Below are 21,932 nucleotides of genomic sequence, written 5' to 3'. Positions count from 1 at the left end.
CACTTTCTTTCCCGAGCCCAGTACCTTCCCAGAGCTATTTTCCCACGCTTCCCTCCCTGGCGTATTTCAAATCTATCTGTTCAAGTAACTATTATATATTTTAGGCTATGAATGGTTTTACCATATTTGGGTAATGATAATGTCAAACAGATGAAATGCAGCTTTAATTATCTAAAAGAAAGTTAACTGAACAAAAACATGCAGAGTTGGCTAACGCTCCAACACCTGCCAATCAAAGCCTTGAGTGTTATAATAATAAAATGATCGCCTGTTTCTGTCTCTCCAACTCTTCAGCCTTAAAGACCCAACTCAAATGTTGCCTCCTGTGTGTGGCCTTCTTTGATTATCCCTGCTCTGCGGTCCAGTGGCATTCAGTGAGTGTCTTGTCATGTTTGTTTTTACTGCTGGAGAAAGCCAGACAGGCAGTGAGATGAGCAGGGTAAACACTGAATGAAACCTGCTCAATGAATAAATGGGCAGTTACAGAGCACCGGCATACAGCAGAAATTAAGTGTAAGTTAAGCTCCTTCTCTTCCTTTCTTAATCTCTGTCTTTGCGTTAGTGGAAGTGATGTACTAAGGGCTCCAATGAACTGAATATACGCCCTACCAGACAGTTAGCATACATTAGCTTTCAGTTTCGCAAGTGCAGGAATTGAAGCTCAGAAAGATTAAGTAAGTTGTTTGTAATCACAACCTGGCTTTTCTTCACAGAGTTCTTGGAGGACACAAATCTGGGTTTTTTTCCCCTTTACTTCACCCTGCAGTTTCTATCTTTCCCCTATTGAACGTATTTCTGTCTGAAGCTTATAAATGCAAGCCCTTTTACAGGGCCAACAAAAATTCAAAGGAATAATAAGCCCTAAGATTGTGCTGTAACCCCTAAGCCTACATCAATTTTAGAAATGAGGTTGCAGAGGCAGCAGTGAAAAGAAAAAGACATAGTCAAGAAATTCCACTTTTTGGAAATCTGGGCAGCAATATTCAGACATGAATACAAAAATATGTGTATAAGCCCTGGCTGGTGTAGCTCAGTAGATTGAACACGGGCCTGTGAACCAAAGTGTCACTGGTTCAATTTCCAGTCAGGGCACATGCCTGGGTTGCAGGCCATGCCCCCAGCGCGGGATGCACTAGAGGCAACCGCACGTTGATGTTTCTCTCCCTCTCTCCCTCCCTTCCCCTCTCTCTAAAAATAAATAAATAAAATCTTTAAAAAATATATGTGTATAAGGACGTTCATTGCAGTGTTTGTTTATTAGAGAAAAAATGGGAAGTAATCTAATTATCTTTCAATAGGAAATAGTTAAGTAAGTTCTCATATAATTATACTATAGGAGAAGAGTTGACAATATTTTTTAACAAACAGCCAGATAGCAAATACTTTAGGCCTTGCGGATTGCAGGTCTCTTTAGCAACCACTCAGCTCTGCCATTGTAGGGCAAAAGCTGTGCTCCAAAAACAGACGCCAGGCTGAAATTGGCCTTCAGGCCATAGTTTGCTGCTACAGAACGTTATAGTGCTTATAAAGAGATAATAAAAATAGGGAGAAATCTTTAAAATGTATTATGAAGTGAGAAAAGCAAGTTATAGACTATATATGGTATGATTACATTCATGTAAACTATACTTATGTCTAGAATGCACAAAACATGTTATAGCCATATTTTCCAAACAGTGTGTATCATCAGTGCATTTTTATATGACCTGGCAGTACCTACCCCACACTGCTGACAGGGTCCAGCTCTAAGGAGGGCAGTGAGGGAGGGTGATTGGGTGGGTGCAGGCCAGGGAGGGTGAAGGAAGACTTTTATTGTTACCTCAAACATGTGTGACTTCTGTAACAATAAATAAACATTCAAATCTAGGAAAGGCTTCAATTAGGAAAAAATATCAGGAAAGGCATCTAAGATCTTGAATAGAAAAACCATCGAGATGCCAGCTGTTGGGAGTGGGGGAGGAGCCATGCCACGGGTCTGAGTGCCTCGCGTGGGCACAGTCCGTTCAGGATTTTCAGATGCTCCTGACTGAATCATGAGACCAGATCGTGGTCTCTGATCTTTCTGCCAATAAGAAGGTAATTATTTTTCAAGTCAAACCTCAATATTGTATGTTTCTCTCTTCACCCTACAGTCACTTTCAAAATCTACATTAACCACGTTTTACTGGTATAAAGGGCTGAATTGCATTCCCCCCTAACATTGATATGTTGAAATCCTGACCCCCCCCAAAACCTCAGAATTTGACTGCATTTTGGTGGTAGAGTCTTTTCAGAAGTAATTACGTTGAAATGAGATCAGTAGGGAGGGCTGTAATCTAATAAAGAGAGGAAAATTGGACCCAGGCACATACAGAGGGGAGACCATGTGGACATGCAGAGAGAATCTCGTTATCTACAAGTCAAAGAAGGAGGCCCCAGAGAAAACAGCCCTGCTGACACGTGATCACAGACTCTTAGCCTCCAAACCTGTGAGAAAATAAATCTCTGTTGCTTAAGCCACCCAGTGTGTGGTCCTTTATGGCAGCCTGAGCAGACTGATACTATTAGTCTGAAAGAAAATGGAATTTTATAGTCCTTTCACGAGTGTGTACCTACTACTTACAGGATTCTACCCTATCTGGTGGGTGGGCTGCGGTGTTAGGGCAATTAGGCCATAATGAACGAGAGCCGCATTTCTCAACACCCTCCCCTGACCCTGAGTGGGCTGCAACGTGGCCGGCCACTTTGTGATGATTACTACATTTCCCCATCTGTGAAGATCCAGTTGATCGTATTGATTTGTTCCGATTCAACCAATACTCAGTGAGAGGCTATTATGGGAAAAGCTCTGACATCGGGGCTTACTCGATAAAAAGTTTATGTTCAAGTTAAGGGACAAGTTCCAAGACAAATACAAAGTGCCAGTGAACTAACAATACTGAGTGTCGCTATGAGCAAGGTGCTGGAGAAGCAGAGGTGACGAGAGTTATGTTCAGAGGCAGAAGGACATTATAACAGACGTCCCAGTCCTGCTGGATAAGTGCTGGAAGGGCAGGACACACAAAGGACTCTGGGAGCAATGGGAGAGGACTAAGCCAGAAGAGTATGTGGAGGAGGTGATGCCTGGACATCTTTGTTAGCTCGGGCTGTATAAAATACCACAGAATGGGGGACTCAAAGAATAAACATTTGTTTTCTCACAGTTCAGGAAGTTGGAAGTCCAAGATCAAAGCACTGAAAGGGGTGGTTTGTGGCGAGGCCTCTCCCTGGGTTGCAGGTGGCCGTCTTCTCAGCATCCTCAAGGGGCCTCTTCCCTGCATCTTGTGGGAGCAATCTCTAGGATCTCCTCCTCTGGTAAGGACATGAGTCCTATTTGATGATGGCCCCACCCTATGACCTCACGTAGCCTGAATGACCTCTCCTAAAGGCAGTGTCTCCAAATATAGTCACACAGACGTTAGGGTTCATGATATGAATTTTAAGGGGACAAAAGTCAGTTTGTAACACTAGGTAAGAAATTAGGCAGGTTACCCTGGCTGGTATGGCTCAGTGGATTGAGCACTGGCCTACAAACCAAAATGTTGCCAGTTCGATTCCCAGTCAGGGCACTTGCCTAGGTGGCAGGCCAGGTCACCAGTAAGGGGCGCATGAGAGGCAACTACACATTGATGTTTCTTTCCTTCCCTTTCTCCCTTCCTTCCCCTCTGTCTAAAATAAATAAATGAAATCTTTTAAAAAAAGAAAGAAAGAAATTAGGCAGGTTAGAAACATGGGGAAGGACATTTCAGAAAGGAGTTAAATTTATTAAGTCTCAGAACAAAAGAAGGTGATGCATTGAAGGAACTAAACCTGAGCAGAACACATATGATAAAGTTAGAATCAAGGTTGACTGAATCTTAACAGATAAAGACATTATGGCCAGGCAGTGTGAGTAACCACTGGTAAAGAGTAGAGCCTCTCTCATGTCACCCCAAATCCATTTTCTTTGTATTGTGTCATCCTGTTAGCCCTGGTTATACCATCAACTACAGTCCAAAGCACAATGTGCACAGGGCTCCTGGGGAGTGCGCTTGGGTCAGAGAAGAGCTATCCTCTTGCGACATCAGGGAAGCATTCGTGGAAGATGTGGCTTCTTAGATGGGCCTTGGCAATGGAATTGGTGTGAGACTGGGCAGGGGAGAAAGGAGAGGAGGACTTGCAGGTAGGCATGGAGGGGAAAATGGAAAACAAGTGTGTCGTGTAGGCAGGACTGGGCAAGCCCCCTGTTATGGACTGAATGTTTGTGCACCACCTACCCCACCCCCCCACCACCAAATATCTTAAGTTAAAGTCCTAATCCCTACTGTGATGGTGTTAGGAGGTGTGGCCTTCGGAGGTGCCTGGATCAGGAAGCTGTAGCTCTCACAAATGGTATTAGTGCCCTTATAAAGAAGATCCCACAGAGCTCCCTAGTCCCTTCCAGTTTGTGAGGATACAAGACTTGCAAGAGGGCCCTCACCTGACCGTGCTGACACTCTGATCTCGGACTTCCATCCTCCAGACCTGTGAGAAACGCACACACTTCTGTTGTCAGTAAGCCACCTGGTATGCGGTACTTTTTATAGCCCACTCGGACGAAGATGCCACCTTAGATGGACAGTGACAGCTGCCTCATAGGAAGTACTCCATTCGATCCTTCAAAAAGACCCTCTTCTGTCTCCAAAACTGATTTTCATGATTGAAGAAAAATCATTCCGTGTCCCCAAGTGTCCAGAAGGCAGCAACTCACCCTAGAGCTGCCTTCTCAGATCCTGGAATAGGGTCATACAGGCTGCAGTCGTTTTCAGGGACCCTGACATCATCACAGTTCTCCTCGTCCGAGCCATCAGAGCAGTCCTGGTCTCCATTACACACGAGGTGGCGTTTCAGGCAGCGACCTGAGAGAGGAGAGGCTGAGGATGCTCCTAGAGCCTCCCAGGCCCCTCCCTCTCCCTCATGACCCACATCCATCGTCACCAAGTCCATTGCACCTCTGAATCTCCCCTCAGCTCTCTCCAACCTATTTCATCCTGTTTTCATCCTCCCTGCCTCTGCCCTCCTTATAGCCTCACTGTCTCCCACCCACTGGCCCTGACCCAGGCTCCCTTCAAAAATCTAGCCTCTATTATAGCCCCAGTGATTTTTCTAAAATGACAATGTGGCCCTGTCATCCCCCTGATCTGTGTCCTCCAGTGGCTCCCCACTTCTCTTCAAAATGCTATAGTCTGGCCCCTGGTCACCTACTTGGCCCATCCCTGGCCTCTCTTCCCAAAGGCCTGACCTGCAATTATGCTGAACTGATGGCAAGCCCCTAAACCCCTGTGCTTTTGCACATTCTTTTTCCTAGAAACTCTTTTTCATTTTCTAAGTCCCAGTTCAAGTACCATTTTGAAGACTTCTCTGACTCCCCAAAGCAGATTCATGTACCCCCTGCTAGAGAATCCCACTCAACCTTGTACTATTGCCATCCACTGTTTACCACACATTATTGTTGGCTCCTTGTAGGTCTCTCTCCCAAAGAGTCTGGGAGTACCTTGAGATAAGGCACATTATTTTTTCATCTGTATATCCCTAGTAGGTCATACTTCCTGGCATATAATATATGCCCAATTAATATTAAGTCAATAAAAGGATGAGTGAGTGAATTATATCTTTTCTAAATGAATCAACAGATTTTCCTGCAAACTTACATCAAAATTACTTGGCTTAAAATGCAGATTTCTGGGCCCCCTCTTAAACCTGCAGAATGGCAATTTCTAGGGTAAAGCTCAGGAGTCTGCCTTTTAACAAGCTCCCGACGAAAGTGTTTTGCATGTTAAGTTTGACAAGCACATCTGTTATCCCGCTGGAATGCTACTCACCTGTCTCTTTACACTGGAAATCCTGTCCACACTGTTCTTGCCTTACACAAGCTGTGGATCTGCGACAGCTCGTTTCACCCCAGACATCACCACTGCAGATGGTTCCCCCAAACTTGTTTGGCTGCAGCAGGCTCCGATATCGGTACTAAATCAGATTTTGAACCAGACACATTGTCTATCAATCAACCAAGAGTGGTGCAGGCAGGTCTCAGCTCAGCATAAGGAATAACTGTCTAATAATTGAAAGCTGCCTAAAAGGCTGTCTTTTAAAGAGGACATCAGTGTTCATAAAAAGTGATATTCAACCAGAGGAGGCACAATCACCAGCTGGAATATTGAATAAGGCCTCCAAGCACAAATGAAAGGCTGGAACAAGATATTTCTAGGGTCTTCCTATTTGCTAGGAAGAACCTCCTTCCCCTCTTTTTTCACCTAGTTAATTCCTACACATCTTTCAAGATCTGTGGCTTAGCTCATCTGACAGCCTTTCCTAACTAAGTAACATTGCACACTTACCTGTGCATTCCTCTCTTCCTAGATCTTGTCATATAAAGTTGTGATAGATTGTCCATTTGTTTGTTTACCTTTCTCACTAGTTTAGGAACAATTTGCATATGGAAGCAAAGGTAGAGAAAGGAAGGACCATGTCTTATTTGGCTTTGTACACTTGACCCTTTGATGTGTTGTCAGGTACACAGGAGGCACTCTTAGAAGACATTTGCTGCTTTTCCTTTGCAGCATTTCTTCTTGTCATGTCATCCTCTTTCCTTGAGACATAGCTCATATGGTTCAGTGGGGGTGGCCTCACCCCTCAGGGATGGGGGCATGTCTAGGTATGAACCAGGTGGGGCAACCTGAGCACCATATCTGTCATATTGCAATGACTGACTCAAGGATCAGTTCATGGCACAACCTTAAGGTAATCGGAGCCCTTTGAGGGTTTTCTTTCAGAACTATTGGAAAAGACCATTTCTTTTTACTGAAGTTACTGGGAACTGCGGGCGTCAAGTGGTCATCTTGCCTACTGTGTAGAAAGAGCCCATGCAAGAGGTAGACAAAGAGAGCTCTGAAGATATCATCTGAGGCTCTGGCTCTAGCTCTGACTGCAGATGAATAATGCTTATTGAAAGAAGGATAGAAAAAATAAAAATGCACACCAATCTTGGAGCTCTATGATTTCATGATACTGGAGAAGGAGAAAGCTGAACATCCCTGCCTTCAAGAAGCTTAGAGTCTAGCTAAGGACATAAAATACATAACAATACAAAACAGGCTGTATAGAGAGCTATATTCAAGCTATATTCAAGAAGGCAATGTGGAGCCCCATATTTTCTGCTGCCTCTGACCTTGAATCAGCTTCTCAGACTCCTCCTTCAAGAATGTTAGTAAGTAGAAAGGCAATGATTTGAGTGGCAAGAGATATGGGTTCCTAACCAGAATCTATTTTCTTGCTTGCTGTGTAAAGTATCAGTGCTTGATACTCTGTGCCTCAGTTTCCAATCTGTAAAACAAGATGGTTGACTTAGTTGACCTTACTAATAACAATTGCCAAAAGTTCTTTTACTGTGTCCTACATTTGAAAGAGCCTGGACATGAGAATTAGACTGACTTGGGTTCAGATCCCAGGTTCATTTACCAACTGACCCCGAGCAAGTCATCTACTTCTCTGAACTCCTGGTTTCTAACATGTAATATGGATGTGATGACACCTCACCTCGAAAGGGTTTTGTGAGAACTAAGTGAGGAAGCACCCAGCCCTGGGCCTGGCATATCATTGGCGCTCAGGGAACAGAAGTGGTTTCTATATCAGCATTTTTATCATGCAGTCTTTTCCCTGTGATTGGCAGGTGAGTGTGAAGCAGCACAGCTTCCCCTCTCTTTCCTCTTGCCCACTTCTGCCTACTTAACTGCTCATGAGCAGAGAGGCAGAGGCAGCAACAAGAGACAAAGATCACACCTCCCATTTGCCTTCCCTGCCTTTCAGTTAACAGTAGCAGTAAGAGATTCGTGAACTCTGTGGAAGGATTATAGTTAGTGATCAATTTGGAGATATGAGGATATTTTCATTTTCCACCCACATCTTGCCCCACAATGCAGTAAATAAAGGAGTGCTCAGCAAACCGACTTAGAGCCAATTCTCTTTTTGCCTCTTTAAAAGGTTCACCAGCGTTTTCAGACTTGCAGTTACCAACATGGTGAAAATGGTGCCAGTAGCTACCACGTATTGAGTGCTTACTCTTGGCCAAACACTTCACATTCTTTGTCTCATTTAATCCTTACAAGTTTGGGAGGTTATGTACTATTATAAATCCCATTTTCAACCGGGTTGGAATTCCAGTTCTACCACTTACTATATATGTGTTACTGGGTAAATTGCTTAACATCCCTGACCCTCAGTTTCCTCATCTGTAAAAGGAGATATGTCTGAGAGTGTCGCAGAGATCAGTGACAATACATGTAAAGAAATCAGCACTGCACCTGCTTGCTGACAGCCAGCACTCACACTGACCACATCGCCATCCTTCTTGTAGGCCACTCTTGGGCTACTCCAGAAGGGTTTATGACTGAGTGGGAATTGGATTAGGTGACCTCTGATATCATCTTTATTCTCCATACAGTTCAGGGAGTGGCTATAGAATGAAGTGGTCAGGCACATGGGCACTTTAGAATCACACTGATAAAGTTTTAAATCTAGGCTCTGCCACTTTCTTAATGCGTGACCCAAGCAAAGGGCACGATGATGTCCATCATGTATAGCTGGCTGTGAAGGTCAAATAAGACAATTTATTTAAAGCATTAGCACAGTGCCTGGTATGTAAAAGTGATTTAATAAATAGTGACTGCCAATTGCATTGTTATCCTTCCTGTGATTCCTTACTGGGAATGATGGTGCAAACATGAGGTTTGTTCCCACCAGCTCCCTATTTTCTAGGTTGTTACCAAATAATAAAGACATCGTGTTGCAGAAAGGTTGGCACAGACATTCCCTGAGGGACTTCATGCTGTAGCCTGTGGTTTGTATCATTAAGACATAATTTCCTTTCTTTAGCTAGTAGATAATGTTTCTTTCCAGAAATGCACATCTTTGTGTGATTTTGAGAGGAAGAAACACATTAATAAAGAGAAACTCGAGTGCCTTTTACTTAAACAGCAGGATTTAATTATTTGAAGAGTTACTTAAGAAAGTCATTCAATTCTGATTTAACCTATAAGTCATTCATCTGTGCTATATGCTATCTAACCTGCAACATATGAGAAAAAAATGCAGCTTGGGATATAGAGTAGGTTAAATAACAGCCATACAAAGAAATCAAGCCCTAACCCTTGAAAGTTGTAAATTCTACTTCATTTGGAAAAAGGGTCTCGCAAACGACATTCGGGTGTTCGAGATGAGATGAGTCCGGAGTGTCCGGGTAAGCCTGGCACGCCTCCGCTGTGTCCTCACAGGAGGAAGGCAGAGGGAGATTGCACACAGGCGCACAAAGGAGGCGCAGGAGGCAGTGTGACTGAGAAGGCAGAGACTGGAGCGATGCAGCCGCCGGTCAAGGATTGCCCACAGCCACCAGAAACTCAAAAAGTCAAGAGACAGATTCTCCCCTGGAGCCTCCAGAGGGAGCGTAAACTTGCCGACGAAGTTTCAGATATCTGGTCTCCAGAATTGGGAGAGAATAGATTTCTGTTATTTGTGGCAATTTCTTAAAGCAGACCCAGAGAAAGAATACAGGATCTCAAAGCAAAATGAGCATTTGGAGGCCAGTCTAGGAATTTCCAGCATATCTCCAAGATGGGAGAGGCAGAACAATGACGTTCAGGCTTTGATGTTGAATAAACTAGGTCCACATTGTGTTTCCACCACTCTGTGGTTTTGAACAGCTCATTCACAAGCATTTTCACATCTACTTGAAGAGTGCGTTTGGAGTAAAAAGGACCATCAGCCAAATCAGCAAAACTCACATAAGAGAAGGGCAGGGTTTGACTCAAGCAGTGGACATGGAGTTGAAGTGGCACAGACAGAAGTTATGAAAACAGCTAACGTGTGCCAGATGCTATGAAAAGCACTTTGCGTGCATTACTCACTTAATGCTTACAATAAGGCTATGATGTAAGCATTGTTACTTTTCTCACTTGTAGATAAGGAATCGAAGACATAGAGAGGTTAAAAAATATGCCCAAAGTAACACAGCAAATAATATGCATCGACAGAATCTAAACTGTAAAGTTGGAGCCTAAACATTTATGGTTGACAGTAGGGTGTGCCAGTTAGATATGGTTCAGGCAGCAGGGTACAGGGGCACGGGGGGCAGGTACCTGGGTGCATCCTGCCCTGGGTGTGTCCAGCAAAGGCATGTACTGTCTGTAGAGAGCTGGAAAACTAATAAAACAGAATAGAAGCTAGTCTGCATTTTATCATCACCATGAGCCAGGGATTCTGATCAAAGTCAGAATTTTAATATTGCTTCCTGGCAGAACAGTGTTGGGAAGTGCTCCCAACGTCTGCCTTCCCTTGGTGTGCCACCGAGTTTACCCACTATCGTGGACCACTCAAAAACACTTAGACATGCAAGACAGAAGCACATCTGTTCATTGGGTGTGTCAGCCTTTTCAACGTATGAAAGTGGAATCCTCCAAAACATCCTCTCTGGCATGCTCTGGTTTATCTCAGCTCACCATAGGTCATAGACAGCTAGGCATGTTGGTACTCCTCCATTGGCCCTTCCAGATGACCCACACTAGAAGGCAATAGATTGGTCAGGACCGAGAGAAGCCATCAGAGACCAGTGTGCCCCTGTCCAAATAACCACTTCTCTGCATATAAGCCGTAACATACACATCTTTTGCAGCCTCACCTCATAATGCCTTCCAAACAAAATCAGGAGAGGCAGAGAAAAGTTCGACCATCCTCATGTCCATGGCTTCCAAGTACCTATTTCTAGACCCAATTTCTCCCCAGACCTCCAGAATTATAGACCTGGCTGCTTATCTCCGTTGGAAGGCCCAATACACAACTCAAGTATTAAATGCCCCCAAACTGGTCATCCATGTCTTACCTTTTTGTCCTGGCATGGAAAACAATCTGTCCACTCTGACCAGCTGCTCATCTGGCAGTTAACTGCTGTGGGTATGGAAGTCTCAGCATCCCGGCTCACTCTGCTGAAGAGAAGAAAGACCCCTGCTTCAGTTAAAAAAAATTTGTATTATGACAATTTTTATTTTTCTTATTGAAAATGCAAAAAGTTCTCTTAATATGAAAAAAGATGCTGAATTTTTCCCAGTTTTATTGAGGTATAATTGAAAAAATTACGTATATACTCAGGTATACAATGTCATGGCTTGATATACATACACATTGTGAAATAATTACCACCATGAAGCCCATTAACACGTCCATCCCCTCACAGTTCCCTTTTTGGGGGAGGGCGAGAACACAGTATCCACTCTTACAGCAAATTTCAAGTACACAAAACAGTTCTATTAACTAATGTCACGACACTGTGCATTGTACCCAGAACTTAGTCATCCTACAACCAAATGTTTGTAGTCTCTGACCAGCCTCTCCCCATCTCCCCTCCTCAGCCCCCGGTAACCACCCGCTGTCACCTGCTTTCTGGTTCTGCGACCCTGACTCTTTTTAAATTCCATGTATAAAAGAGATCATACAGGATTCTCTTTCTCTGCCTGGCTTTTTTCGCACAGCATCATGTCCTCCAGGTTCATCCATGTTCTCACAAATGGCAAGATTTCCTTTTTTTTTCAATAGCTCAACATTGGCTGAATTTTTTAAGTTTTAAAGTTTGCCCATTGATTTGGGCATCTGGGTACCTACAGCAGCAGAACTTGACACAGTATTGTAAGATATTACTTTAACCTTCAAGTTATCCAGCGGTGGGAGTGGACACAGAGCAGGGAGAGGAGGGGCGTGTCCACTGCTGCTCAGTTATTCCTACTTGAAAGGTTTGGTTCTAAGGGTACTTCCAACACTTGAATGATTTTATCTTCCTTTTTAAGAATTACATGTGCTGTTTTTAAAATAAAACATATGTGGCCTATTGCCCTTTCATCTTTTCCAATCTTTTTTATTGTGGTAAAGTACAAATAATATAAAATTTACCACCTTAACCATTTTTAAGTGTGCGGTTCAGTGCCGCTAGGAACATTCGTAGCGTTCTGCCACCAGCACCACCGTGTGTCTCTGGAACTCTTTTCATCGCCCGGCATCAGTTTTGAGATGCAAAGGTTAAGCCGAGGAAAAATCTGTGCACATGCCCCTTCCAGTCCATCACACTTTCGAAAATGAAGAGTGCAAATTGTATCATGCTCCTACTGTATGCAGGTATGACGCTAGAGGGTTTATATAAAATCTCTCTTTTAATTCTTTGTGAATCCTACTTTTAGAGTGACAAGTACTGAGGAAGGCTAACATTTTTGAAGAGCCAGAGTAGCAGAAAGTCCAGTAGTTAAAAACACAGGGTCTGGGATGAGAGGACTGAGTTTGAATTTTAGCTACCTGCTGACTTTGAAAACGTGAGCCAGATATTTAACTTCTGTGAGCTACAGCTCTCCCATCAGTAGAACTGTGTTAAACATAATATTACCTAATAGGTAATATTACTGAAAGCACATGAAAATACTTATGAAGTGTTTATTAAAGGTTAGCTTTTATTATTACATGCTAGAACATTACATGGATTATCTCATTTAATCTCTATATGATCCTAGTAGGCAAATATTATCAGCCCTATTTTGCATAAAAGAAAGTCGAGATTCTTAAAAGCTAAGTAACCCCTGTTGTCATAGCCCAGGGTTGACAAAGGCAGAATTTGAACCAGTTGGCTTGATGGCAAAGCCCATTTCCTGTTCCTCCTCCTGTTTGCCTGGCTCCAAGCCTGAGCCTCTTTCCGTAGCATGGCCACTGCTCCTGTGGCTTCAAAGCCTGGTCAGCCCACTGGACAAAGTTGGAAGGTTGTCTGTCACCACCAGAATTGCCACAACCTCTGAGAACCAGGCAGCCTCTGCTATGATGAATGGAACAACCATCTCCCTAGTGCAGGAACAAAAAAAAAAGAGTGCTCCCAATCTCATGCTACTTCTGCCAGAGCCACTACTCATGATGAATGATGACACCTAGGCTGACACCCTGGACAGGGAGCCATGAAATAGTCAGAAAGTGACTACCTTTAACACTCGTTCTCAAACCGGGGTCCCAGGACCCTTTCACACTCTAACATGTCACTGGGGACTCCAAAGAGCTTTTGTTTAAGTGGGCTAGATCTATTGATATTCTCAAAATTCAAAATCAGAACTGAGAAAATTTCAAAACATATATTTATCTATTTAATATTATAATAACAACCCTTATTTAACATATGTTTATTTAAAAATACATTTCCAAAAATAATAATTAGTGAAAAGTGTCATTGTTTTCCATTTCTGCAAATATCTTTAATGTCTGGTTAGTAGAAAACAGCCAGGTTCTCATTTTCGCTTCTTCATCCAATCCATTGGTGTATGTTCCTTTGGTTGAATGCTATGAAAAAAATCCAGCCCTGTATATTTATGTAGTTAAAAAAGTTATGCAGCTGAGGAATGTTTTAATAGTCTTTTCAGGTAACTGTGGATGTGCTTTGGATACTACCCCAAAAGTTGACAAGGGATAATTCCTTAAATGTTAGTTGCAATGTGGAATCTGAAAACATATCAGTGAATTATTTTGGACCCTGTTACATTAAACCCATTGGTCTATGTACACTTTGAATGGATCTAATACCCATTCATGATTTTTGTATCATTAGGCACTGGAAATTTGAAACTAATGACTCACTAATTATACATATTTTTAAAATATTAATACATTGTTATACAATATAAAAAGACAGATTTATTAAGATTGCCTGTGATGTTCTCAAGCTCATAGTAGTGGATATGTTTTTCAAATTTTTAATATTTGCTTAAAAGCTCAACTTTTGTCATTGGTAACAATAACATTATTTGATTTACTTGAAGTGATGGGCTCTCTGTTCATTCTGAGACAAAGCCTGCCAAATGTCTAAGCCTGAGTAACTAGTGTGACAGCTATTCCGCTGAGGAAAAACACCGTCCCAGGAAGAGGCGGCTACTTTACTTGCAGCACAAACGACTGCTTTTCACCAGACAGCCTTCACACTTCAGGGCGGCAGCAGGGCTCCACGTGTTCTTCCCGTTTCGACACGTGGGATATTTATATAACATGCGTTTAAAGACTGATGCGCAATACAGCTAATGAGTTTTGCTGTCTCAGAAAGGACTTTCTCAAGTAAAACTTCATTTCTGTCCTGAGAGTTTGGTGCTACTCCCTTGACTCGTACTAAGGCCACGGTAGTCTAACCTGCCGATGCTTTGTCACCATTAGTGCAAAGGGAAGCACAGCGAAAGGTCCCACGTCCTAGGGTTTTTGTGAAGTTGTTTAGAACTCACAGGACCCCCCTCACTGAAAAGATCTGAGGGACTGCCTGAGTGCTGCAGACCACACTTTGGGAACACTGTGGTCTATGAAAGGGTGCTAGTGCGCATAGGACACCACCCCTACTGTCCCTTCAAAGAAAACTTCAGGGCTCAACTCACAATATTCATCTCTGCTCCAACTTCTTTCGTGGCGCTGGAAGCCCTCGTCATCCCTATAAATGAGCCATCCAACACTCTGGCCTCTCAGTTGCTTCTTTTCCTCCTCTTCAGTGGCCTTTCTTTTTCACTCCACTATCGTCCAGGGTCACATCCTGCACCTTCTCACTTTCTGAAACAGCTTCTCCTGCAAATCACTAACTCACAAGTCATCTGCGAGTTAGTTCTTTGGGGCTCCACCGCCTCTTCTCTTCTATCTTACATGCTCAAGAATTCCCGTCACTCTTTTGTTTGGACCTCATTGGGCCTCCCTTCTCTTGACTCCTAAGCTCTCTCTCTTTTTATTTTCCTTTATAACTAGTTTTTATTCCATGACTTATAATTTTAAAATCCTAATTATATCCTAAATTCCTGGATACCACTGTTCCCTTCACCACACCTACCTGCAGAAGCCAATCCTGGATGAATCCAATGATCTATCTCTGTACTTGGTCAACTCCTAGATTTCTTTCATTCTCATCACACACATCAATTCCTAAGGAAGCATTGCTCACTACCCAAACTGTTTAGATACCTCACTTCATATGATTTGGTCAAGCTCTGTGCATTTTCTCAACATTTAATTATCACACTTGTAATATTTGTATAATTTCTGGTTTCTCCATCAGATTACAAGCTTGATGAAGGCAAGTACTGACTTTATATTTGTTACTGAAGTCCCAGCACCTATCATGGCCCCAGACCCAAGTAAAGAGCTCAGTAAATATTTAGGAAAGGAAAAAATGAAGGAAGGGAAGAAAGGAAGAAATAAAAAGGGGAGGGGGAGAGGAAGGAAAGGAAAGAAAAGGGATAGAAAGGAAAGAATTAGAACAATTTATGAGAAATAGATTGCATTATTTTGAAATTTATTTAAATCGAATTTTTAGTTAGAATCTAATTAAATAATTCTGGAATCTAGACATTCAAATGGCTCAAGGTTTGGTCCATGTGTCATTTTGCCAATAAATTGTCCTAATAACAAAAGTTTGAAGCATAGGAATATGGAGAAAGACAAGGGTTCTAATCATCACAAGGTGGGAGAGAATGTTTGGGAGCAGAAAATGTCTCCAGCATTAGTTCTGCATCTCACTGTAGAATTGTCAAGATAATGTCATTGTCAGCCCACAGAGACTGCATTATGATGTCAAAATGGAAGGAAACAGTAGTAATGGATGGAAGCAGAAGCCTAGACAGAGCAGAGCTGTGTTGCTGCAGTTTTAAAAGCTTTGTGACATGATGTCTAGACAGAGGCACACACAGTAATGCTATCACTGCAGCAAGAGTACAAAAGGTACACGAGACCATTCATTAAATCATTACAGGGCTCCAACCTTCTAACCACTAGCAATATGACCAGCCTATTCTCTTATCACTCCAATGAATTTTTAAATGTAGTTTATTTTCGCTGATTATAAAAGTGGTACATTCTCATTAAAGAGAACATAGAAAAGATAATGAATGAAAAAAATGCCCCAGTTCCTACCAACATTAATATTCCGCCCTAGTTCCGTTCACTCTTTATTTTCATAACCTAGTTGAGGTCATTCTGAGTATTGCATTTTATATCCTGCCTTTCCACTTGATGTTGCAGCAGAAATGTAAACTGTTTACGATGGCTACACATTGTTTCACTGCCCTAATATCAAGAAATTAGATTATCGAGCACCCAGGTTTTCTGTATTCTAAGTTACATATTGAAGATATATCCTACACAATGGGATGGCTGAGTTGAAGAATAGAAGTGATTTTTAAAGCTTATGACACTTACAGCCCAGTGGCTTTCCAAAAGAATTGTATCCATTTTTCAATGACTTTAGGAACCATTAATAAATCTGTGGCCTAGCAAATCTTGGCAAATGGTTTTAAAGCATCTCCCAGCTACTGAAAATCTCGAGCAATAAGACACTTAATATAGAGCCCTGGGACTCGGGAGTCTTTGATTCTAGTTTTCAGTTGGCATGTACCTTGCTGTGCAACTATGTTCACGTTTATTTAACTATCTGGCTTTTAGTTTTTCCTCTGTAGAATGACGCAAGTTAATATAGTGCTACAGAGGGCCACTCCAAGTGTTCCTTCTGGAGCACCAGTTCCTGAGAGATGTACCTGAGGTGGCAGAGGAAAAGGAAAGTTACACGGCTAGCTACATTTGGATAAATTGCATACGACACCCTACTTTTGGAGATTTAAAATGCCCAATGACATATTAAAGGCTCTTGGTTTACTCAACCCAGCATTTATGTAACTTTTTGAACATGTGTCATTTCTTCAAGTAACATTTGTAAGACTATGTAACACAGTTGAAGAAACACTGATATAACAGAAAGGGGTTTAGAGTCCAACAAACATGAGTTGAAACCCAGCTTCTGCTACTTACTGAACTTCAATTTTCTTATCACTAAAAACAGGGATAATCAAAACTTGTAAAACTGTTTTGAATATAGAATGAAATTATGTATGTAAAAGCTCTAAGCATAACCCTAACATACACGTTAGTTTCTTATCTCCAACCTTCTCACCCTATACGTGCTCATCAAACTCTCCATCTTACTCAAAATGCATTGAATGCCTAAGCTTTATAGGGCTGTGTACTGGTGAGATGCTTCCAATCTGCCTTTTTAAATAGGGTGGCACATTGGGCAAAGGGCATAAAGCCTGGAGATGAACATATAGCTTGCAAGTCCAATGCTCAACCCCAGATTGTGGCCACTTCAGCAATTTAGATCACAAAATAATTAATTAGCTACCAGTCCTAAACTAGAAGGTCAGAAACCCTAACCCTAATTATCGCCAGAGAAGGGCACCTAATATGTTGGCTCAGCTCATATTCAAAGCTGATTGTCACTAATTATATCATCTTGAGCCAGTTCTATTCAGTTACATGGAAATTACATCGTGAAACTGAAGTAATTTTTTTCTTTAATTTTATTGTTGTTCAACTACAGTTCCTGCCTTCCCCCCACCCCAGCCTAACGCCCAGCCCTCTCCACCTCCCTCCTGTTTCCATCCCTCCCCACCTTATTGTCCATGTGTCCTTTATAATTGTTCCTACAAACCCTTCACTCTTCCCCTGAAATTCCCTCCCCTCTCCCCTCTGGTCTCTGTCGGCCTTTTCTCAATTTTAGTGTCTTTGGTTATATTTTGCTTATTTGTTTGTTTTGTTGATTAGTGAAACTGAAGTGTTTTAAGTTTGACTTTGAAAGTGCTGAGTCTCCAGTGACCTTCCTGTTGCTAAATCCAGTGGAGAGTTCTCTGGGTTGATTTTACTTGCTCTCTGTTAACCAGTTTCCTCCTTGAAATCTTTCCTCTTTGGACTCCATTCACACTACACTTCCTTGCTCCCCTCCTACCTCAGTGGCCAGTTCTCTTTGACTTTTCTAAAAACTGAAATTCCTCTGGGTGCAAACCTTTCTTCTTTCTTCTGCTTTTCTCACTCTTTTCTCACTCTCCATTTCCTGAGCTACGCGTACCATCCATATTAATGCCTCCTAAATTTGGATCTTCAACTTGGACCACTGCTCTGAAATCCTGTTTTATTTATCTGACCGCCCATGTTATACCTCCATTAGGTATCTCTCAGGTGTGGCAAACTTAATGGCTTCAAATATAAACTCTTAATGTTCTCCTTTTAACTGGCAGTAAGTGCAACCACCCTGGCACACGATTGCTCAAGCCAGTTACCTAGCAGGGTCTTTCATTCCTTACTTCCCCTAGCCCCCACAACCAGTCCTTGGGAAATTTTTGTCAATAATATTACCTTCAAAATGTACCTCAAGTATCTTCCCTCCCATCTGTCTGTACTGCCCCTGTCCTAATTTAAGGTGCATTATCTCTCATCTAGATCATCGCTGTGACCTCCAGGGAGCCAAGACCTTCCACTTCACCTTCCTCTCGTCCCTTCTTTGCATAGCTACGAGGATGACTTTTTAAAATCAGAAATCAGGTAATATCGATCTTTTACAAGACCATCCAGTGGTTGGTTGTTTTTTACTACATATAGACTAAAGCCCAAATTCCTCATCACGGTGCCCTGGGCCCTCTGTGATCTGGCCGCTGCCCACTTTTTGACATCCTCTCATGGCACAGTCCCTGCTCCTCCCATCCTTCTGGTCCGCCAGCATGACCAGCCATCTCCACTGTAAAGTCTTAACACGTGCTGATCTCTCCATTCTCCCCTCCTTAACCTCCATGGCCTCTCAGCTTCAATGCCAGCCCTACAGAAACCCCGCCCCCAACCGGCCTAGCTTCAGATTGCTCTGATGTCCTCCAACCAAGGGCCCTGTTTGTTTCCTTCCTAGTAGTTATCACAAATTCTACTGAAATGTTTTGTTTGAATGTTTACTGACTGATTCTATCACTACACTATAAATTCCTTGAGTGTAGCAACTTATCTATTTAGTCCACCACATAGCACCTAGCACACTTGGAATATTTAATAAAATCAATATGAACCCTAACATTGAAAACATGATATTCTTCTACATTTTAATGATATACTTTTACTATTATTAGTTCATGCTTAACCATTTGCTTATTATAAAATCTTAATAGAAAAATGGCTTTTTTGAGAAAAATATTTTAAAACAATGGTGATGATTTAAGATTTTGTTTTGGGGGGAAGAAGACAAGGTGCCATTGTTAAATTTTTAAAGTTTGAAATCACTGACCGAGCTAAAAGACCCAACTGGCACATGATACATTTGTGCTAATTTCTTTCAACCCTCGGAGTGAACGTAAATAACCAAAATGACAACAACATTCACACAGCCACTGGCAACAGTTTCCACTGGATGCTGACTCAGAACTCGGCATTGTTCTAAGTACTTTTCATGCATTTAATTCTTCCTGTTACTTCTCTCCCACCTTCTAACTCAGAAAGTGTACATAACTTGCCTGAGGTCACACAAACACTAAATACCTGTGCCAGAATTTGCACACAGCGCAATCTCACCGTGCAGCTTTCCGTTTTCAAAGCCAGGGTCAGGCACACTAGCATTAGACGCAGAGACCTCATGATTTCCTACTTCAGCACTTTGTAAGTTATTTAATTGGTTCTCTTTTGCCTTGACTTCGAATTTGCCTCTTCACTGATTTGTCTTATTTGATAAGTTCATCAAACATCAGGACCCTTTGTTCACTTTCAAAAAGGATTACAATGATAATCTTCTATAATTAAGAGTATCTCAGCAGAGATTTCCTTTACCACAGTTCCCTTGCCTTTATTTTCTAATTATTAGAGATGAATTTTCTGATTTTATTCAAAATAGTGTTTGCTTTAAATACAAGTTGCAAATTAACAGCTTATAAAAATGCCTTCCTCCCTTCTGAACTGCTACTTAAAGAAGAAACCTCTCTTGTTCTAGTATTTAAAAGCAATAATGACTTGAAATTGAATCATCCAACCAGAATTTGAATAAAATAACTCTAATTACAATCTTCAACGTTGGGGAGAGAAGGACTGCTTTAAAACTGTCCCAATGGTGAAATAAGGAGCTGCTTAAGCGCTACAAAATAATGTTAAGACATAAAAAACCATGAGAGCAGGTTAGAAAATTCAAGGAAGTGGACTTGGCAAAGCGCGGTGTGTGTACAAAAAGACCACGTCCATTCATCGCCCCACTGCAGGTGGTACACTCGCTTCTGTGAAATGACCCAGCATCTCTACAGTCTCTTGCCTTTCCCAATAATTTTTTATACATTATCTCATTTTATTCTGCCCCGAACACTATGAGACAGATATTCTTATGATTCACAAACAGAGAAGTAGAGGTTACCCATCTAACAATACTCAACAACTATTATTTATTAAGCTGAGTATATTGTATATCCAGGGTCTTATTTCATGTTCATTAACTCTTATGGAAGAGGCGTTAGTATTCTCATTTTACAGATAGGAAAAGTGAAGCCTAAAGAAATGAAGTGATGTGCTCCAGGTCACCCAGCCCCTGAGTATTAGAACTGTGATTTCCACACAGGCCCATCTGCCTCCAAGTGCCCTCCCTTTCCACTGCCAGCCAGGCCTTCGCAGGATTAGTAATAGCACTAAAAGAGGTCACATTCTAACCTAAAATGGCCTATTCAAACATGAAAGTGTCTTTGTTCCCCCCAAGGTGAACCCTGTGTGCAAATTTCACAGAGACAGACGGCCGACTCACCGGTTCACCTTCTCCTGTGTGGCCACCCCAGGCTGACAAGTCATCAAGGACAACGTGAAGAAAGCAACAGCAAACATCTCATCCAGAATCCACCAGCCTATGTCACCTGAAGGAATGAAACGGTCTATTCAGGGAGTTGGAGTCAAAGATGTCTGCAGGCTGGGCCCAGAAGATCTTTTGTTGGAAACTCACAGAACTCCCTTGGTTCTCATTCAGATGCTGTTAATTAGTTACTACGGTATTGATTAGCCAAACACCCTAAAACCCCGGACACCAAAGGCCACTGTCCTTCAGACCTTTTGAAAAAAGATACCCATAAGATATTTACTTAACCAATACCAGCTTAGCAAAGGGATCTTATTTTCAAAATGAGGCATAAGTCAAATCAAGATACAGTTACAGAATTCACGGTCTTTTTAAGTGGCTCTTGGAATTTGTAACTGCAGATCAATTTGCACCGCGAGACTGAAAGAACGCTGGTACTGGGGTATCAGCTCAGCCATAAACAGCCAGCAAGACAAAGAAAATGCCTACAGGTACATGAGGGTTCTGCAATATACCGCCAAACATCTGGAGCCTGAGAAATGCAGGTAATTCCATGGACTTTCTGCTTTTTACCCAGACACTGGATATCATTAAGATCCAGCATATCAGTGTCTTGAGAGGACCGGATGCTTTACATGGCCATCTCCAGGAGTGTTCTCTAGAATCATAGTAACAGCTGCACATCTGGACGGGTGATACCATACCTTCACACACTCCCTGACTCTTCCAGTCAGGATGGGCATTTCATAACGCTTTTACTGCAGGTGTGGGGGTCGAGAGGGGTGCTATGTCTGAAACCCTTAGGGCAGCTCAGGGTGGCACGTCTGGAACCTACCTTTCCCACCAACTCCCAAACTGTCTCCCTGTCTCATCCACAATCCAAGTTCCTGAGACAGGTTCACAGAACCCACCCCACCCCTGCCCCGGGGGAGTAAAGCTCAGGTTTTCCTCCACCAGTGTCATGCTTTTCCCATGTGGAGCAGACCTCTCTCTAGAACACTGGTCATTCAGGGGGTGATTTTGGCCCTCAGGGACATTTGGCAATGACCAGAGACATTTACGGTTGTCACACTTTGGAGGTTGTGCTACCAGCATCTAGTGGGTAGAGGCGAGGATGCTGGTAACTGACGCACAGGACGGCTCCCTCCCCCACCCCAGCAAAGGATTATCTGGCTCAAAATGTCAGCAGTGCCGAGGTCAGGAAACGCTGCCTCACAAGAAAAGGCTGCTCCCCCTTTTCTGG

General features: G+C 42.4%; 2 protein-coding genes across 3 annotated transcripts in view; one reads left to right on the top strand and one right to left on the bottom strand.

Annotated features, from left to right (window-relative positions):
* Positions 1–20,837, bottom strand: part of C8A (complement C8 alpha chain) — a 56,418-nt gene extending 35,581 nt beyond the window's left edge. The window contains exons 1-4 of one of the 2 annotated variants that reach the window (XM_024571265.4): positions 20,645–20,837; positions 10,907–11,009; positions 5,859–6,003; positions 4,748–4,895 (exon numbers count right to left, since the gene is read on the bottom strand). In XM_024571265.4, the coding sequence (XP_024427033.2) occupies positions 4,748–4,895; positions 5,859–6,003; positions 10,907–11,009; positions 20,645–20,721 (473 nt within the window). In that variant the 5' untranslated portion in view covers positions 20,722–20,837. The remainder of the gene's footprint in view (positions 1–4,747; positions 4,896–5,858; positions 6,004–10,906; positions 11,010–20,644) is intronic. The other variant, XM_045204133.3, reaches the window with a different exon arrangement.
* A 153-nt stretch (positions 20,838–20,990) lies between these two features.
* The window catches only part of FYB2 (FYN binding protein 2), a 133,742-nt gene continuing 132,800 nt past the window's right edge, over positions 20,991–21,932 (top strand). The window contains exon 1 of the mRNA XM_053920609.2: positions 20,991–21,234. The gene's annotated coding sequence lies outside the window, so the exon portion shown is untranslated. The remainder of the gene's footprint in view (positions 21,235–21,932) is intronic.

The sequence above is a fragment of the Desmodus rotundus genome, chromosome 3 (assembly GCF_022682495.2).
Source record: "Desmodus rotundus isolate HL8 chromosome 3, HLdesRot8A.1, whole genome shotgun sequence".
In the NCBI taxonomy this organism is placed as follows: domain Eukaryota; kingdom Metazoa; phylum Chordata; class Mammalia; order Chiroptera; family Phyllostomidae; genus Desmodus; species Desmodus rotundus.
Note: the sequence above shows the minus strand (reverse complement) of the source record. Positions and strands in the feature narration are given on the sequence as shown.